We start from the raw sequence: 3,517 nt of genomic DNA on the forward strand, positions 1-3,517 counted from the left end.
TTTTTGAAGAATTTAATTTTATTAAGAAATATATTAAATTAAATTAAATTAAATTGTAAATTATATATTATATCAATAGCTGTGATATATACATATATATTTGCAGTAAATAAATTTTACTTAAAATTAGTTTAATTATAACAATAATCTTAATATGTCATCTTGATAAAATAACTTTCACACTAAGGTGTGAAAGAAATAACATTTTAATACCCATATTATATTTGTGTCTAATTAAAATATTTAGTTTTAATTTTTACTTTAAGAAAACGTTATACTGACACTTGACATATTGTAATGATAACTATAACGTTAACCATATATAATATCGAAAAATTAAATGCCGAGGAAAATACCGCGATTGTCATCTATCGGACTATTACGTTATCCCACGCACGAATGAGAGTCGAATTATTCGAACTCATTTATCATCGTTATCGGTTGAAAATCGTATCTGCGATAGACGCTCATACATTAACGGCCTTTTGTTAATTAACGCATCTGGCCGTCGAGGGAACAATGCGCATCAAACTGCAGTGGCTATTGAATTTCGGCGAATCGGGTAATCCGTTCTGCTCCGAATCCGTCCGTCCGTCCGTCCGATACATGCCAGCCTAGGTAATCATGCGTTCACGTTTTATTAATCGGCATACCATTTTGTTAATTAGTGGCATTATGCAACGGCAAAGTGTCGAGCGGAATGCCGAGTGACGCAGCTGGTCCGCCGAAAAGCATGTTGAACATTACATCCGTGGGATGTGTAATAGGTTCGTTCCAATACCACCTGTTATAACTCTTGAAATTATGAAATCCTGAACTATATCCAATCCAATGTTTGAAACTTGCCACGTGTTCAACCGTACCTTCCGAGTACGACACAGCCATAATTTCAGCTTGTTGATGATGTAGCAACGAATTGTAATTAAAGCCGCACGCATTATACATGATCATGACTGTATATTCGGGCTGTAATATCGATAGAAAATTTCATGAGAGAATTTGTTATTAATTTGTGATGTTAAGTTATAATTTTAATAAGAGATTTATAAATAATTTTATAATTATTTAAACAAAAACTTATTGTCATAACCACTGTGTCCTTAATATTTATTCTCCAAAATCACTCTTCAATTTCATTTCTATAATAATTCTTTAGACATTAGTGTCATATGTATATATATATAGTTAGATACTTAGAACAAAAAATAATTTTCAAGAATGATATTTCATAAAGATGTTTTAAAAGATTTATTTATTTTTAGACTATTTTTGGATGATTGCTACAGAACAAATATTTTTTGTTAGTGTATCTGTAATGTTAAACAATTATATATCTATTTTCTATGTAAACGTGTATATGCCAATAGTAAAAAATAATTAATAAAATAAAATATAAGATGTATTTCATCTCATATATATTCAATAATTATATAGGCAAATTTGTAAGTTGAGATAAAAATACTTTTATCATTATTTTTAAAATTACTTTTAGCATAAACTTTTTAATTTCAAGAAATCTTAACATTTCCTGTTGCGGCAGTTTCTGAAAATGGAACACATGTTCTATGCTGTAAAAGAAAGGTGGGCGTCAAAGGAAACAGCCAGTGACCTCGAGAAGTGTCCATCATATTTAGGACACCCGATAGACGATAAGTATGCTCCAGGATGCAAGCTGATAGAAACTGTGCGCGTGCGATTCATCTTTATTGAGTCATATTATTCATTCATATTTTCCTTATAATTTATTTATTCAGAAAATTATCCATGGAATATATAAATTTTATTGTTGTATCATATAATGTAGATGCAGAATGCAGAAAAGGAAGAGGAATTATAACTGAAGTATAACTGATTCAAATATAATATATAAAAATATTTTAAATTCAAAGAATTGTATACAGATTTTTTTTTTACTATTAATATTATATTCACGTATGTATACCAAATTCAATAACGTTATATTGAATAAAAACGGTGCTTTCTTTTATGAATATTAAATTAAACTATTTTCAATTTTCAAATATTTTTTCAATTGTTTTGTATAGCTTATAGCATCTTCACTCGGAAATGGGTTCTTATTCGATAGGAATGCGTAGGAAACGTTTATCTCAACTATCGTTCTATCTACTTTTGACAAAGCTGATTAAGCATTTTTAGCAGTATGATGTGTTGAAATAATTAGGTCATTAGATAAGATTTTATATTTTTGTAACAGCAATCGCAATGATTTCGCGGCACAGGATGATACGAACGGAAAAACGGATGAACAGCGTCGATTAAAAAAAATCAGTTGGCGCTGATATAAGTTACCAAACGATGACAGAACTTGCGTAGTGGTTACGTTACTGCGATAATATTACTGAGTATCCGGTGATGTGACATCGCATATAATTTTACGAACTGCATACGGTGAGGCGTGAAAAACAACACAATAAAAATGGCATATTCTTATATCGTAGAAGAAGCACTTCCCGACGACATTCCCAGCGTGAAGCACGATATCCAACGCGCGAAGCTATTTCTTCAGAAACACAGCACGGAATCGGGTGACAGTTTGTACGCGCATCACTCAATTTTCTGCGATAAAAACTAAAATTATATACAATTGTATTCCCTCTGAGATGTATTTTTATTTTTAATATTTTTCACATTTATATATTTATTGTATAATTATGTTCTTTACGGGAAAAAATTTAGTGGTGTGAGAAAGTTTAGCTTGTGTGTGGTAGAAACAATGGTATTGCATTAATTCTGAAATATCGATTTTAACATTCTGTAATAATATATATTTTTAAAATGTTATAGAAATTGAAATATTTATATTAAATAAAAATAAAGGAAAACTATTATAGGAGAGTAAAATAAATTATTATTAATTTACTTGTGACAATCATTTTTATTAGATATGACCATTTAATCGAGCTTTTGGCAAAAATATTGGCTGAACAGCCACCAAATGTTGTTGATATTTTTGAAGAATACAGTAGAAAATTGAAAGAGGAGAGATTTAAAATTAAGAAAGATTATCTTCGAGATTTATACATACCTCCCGTGCAATACGACGATGCCAAAAAGCTCATTAAGCTTTTCCAGGTATGATTCGACATGTAATAGATAACAAAATCACGATATACTCCAAGTTTTCTTCAAATAAATAACGTACATATGAGGCAAACTATCATTTTTGTTTTATCTTATCTTTCAATCTTCTTGTAATCGCGGTAGGATGTAAAGCAGATTAACAAAGACGAACAGGAGAGAATGGAGGATAAAGAGCAAAACGATAAGAAAAAGAAAGTTCCCAACCTGTTGGATCTTTTATTTTACTTTGAGCAGACAGGTATAGGATTGCCCCGACATGAAATAGTGTCGCTTAATTTATCGATTTGGAAATTTGCCTCGACAATGCCGCTTGAAAATATTAGGTATTCGAGACTTATATAAGACTTATATAAGACTTGCAGTGTATTTTATATATATATATATATATATATATATATATATATATCAAATTCAT

At 29.9% G+C, this 3,517-nt stretch overlaps 1 protein-coding gene across 1 annotated transcript in view; it reads left to right on the forward strand.

Moving 5' to 3' along the window:
* Positions 1–2,437: 2,437 nt before the first annotated feature.
* The window catches only part of LOC108687286 (radial spoke head protein 6 homolog A), a gene marked incomplete at its 3' end in the record, with an annotated part of 5,360 nt that continues 4,280 nt past the window's right edge, over positions 2,438–3,517 (forward strand). The window contains exons 1-3 of the mRNA XM_018192981.1: positions 2,438–2,556; positions 2,904–3,093; positions 3,226–3,425. Of these exons, the coding sequence (XP_018048470.1) occupies positions 2,438–2,556; positions 2,904–3,093; positions 3,226–3,425 (509 nt within the window). The remainder of the gene's footprint in view (positions 2,557–2,903; positions 3,094–3,225; positions 3,426–3,517) is intronic.

The sequence above is a fragment of the Atta colombica genome, unplaced genomic scaffold (assembly GCF_001594045.1).
Source record: "Atta colombica isolate Treedump-2 unplaced genomic scaffold, Acol1.0 scaffold204, whole genome shotgun sequence".
Taxonomy (NCBI): domain Eukaryota; kingdom Metazoa; phylum Arthropoda; class Insecta; order Hymenoptera; family Formicidae; genus Atta; species Atta colombica.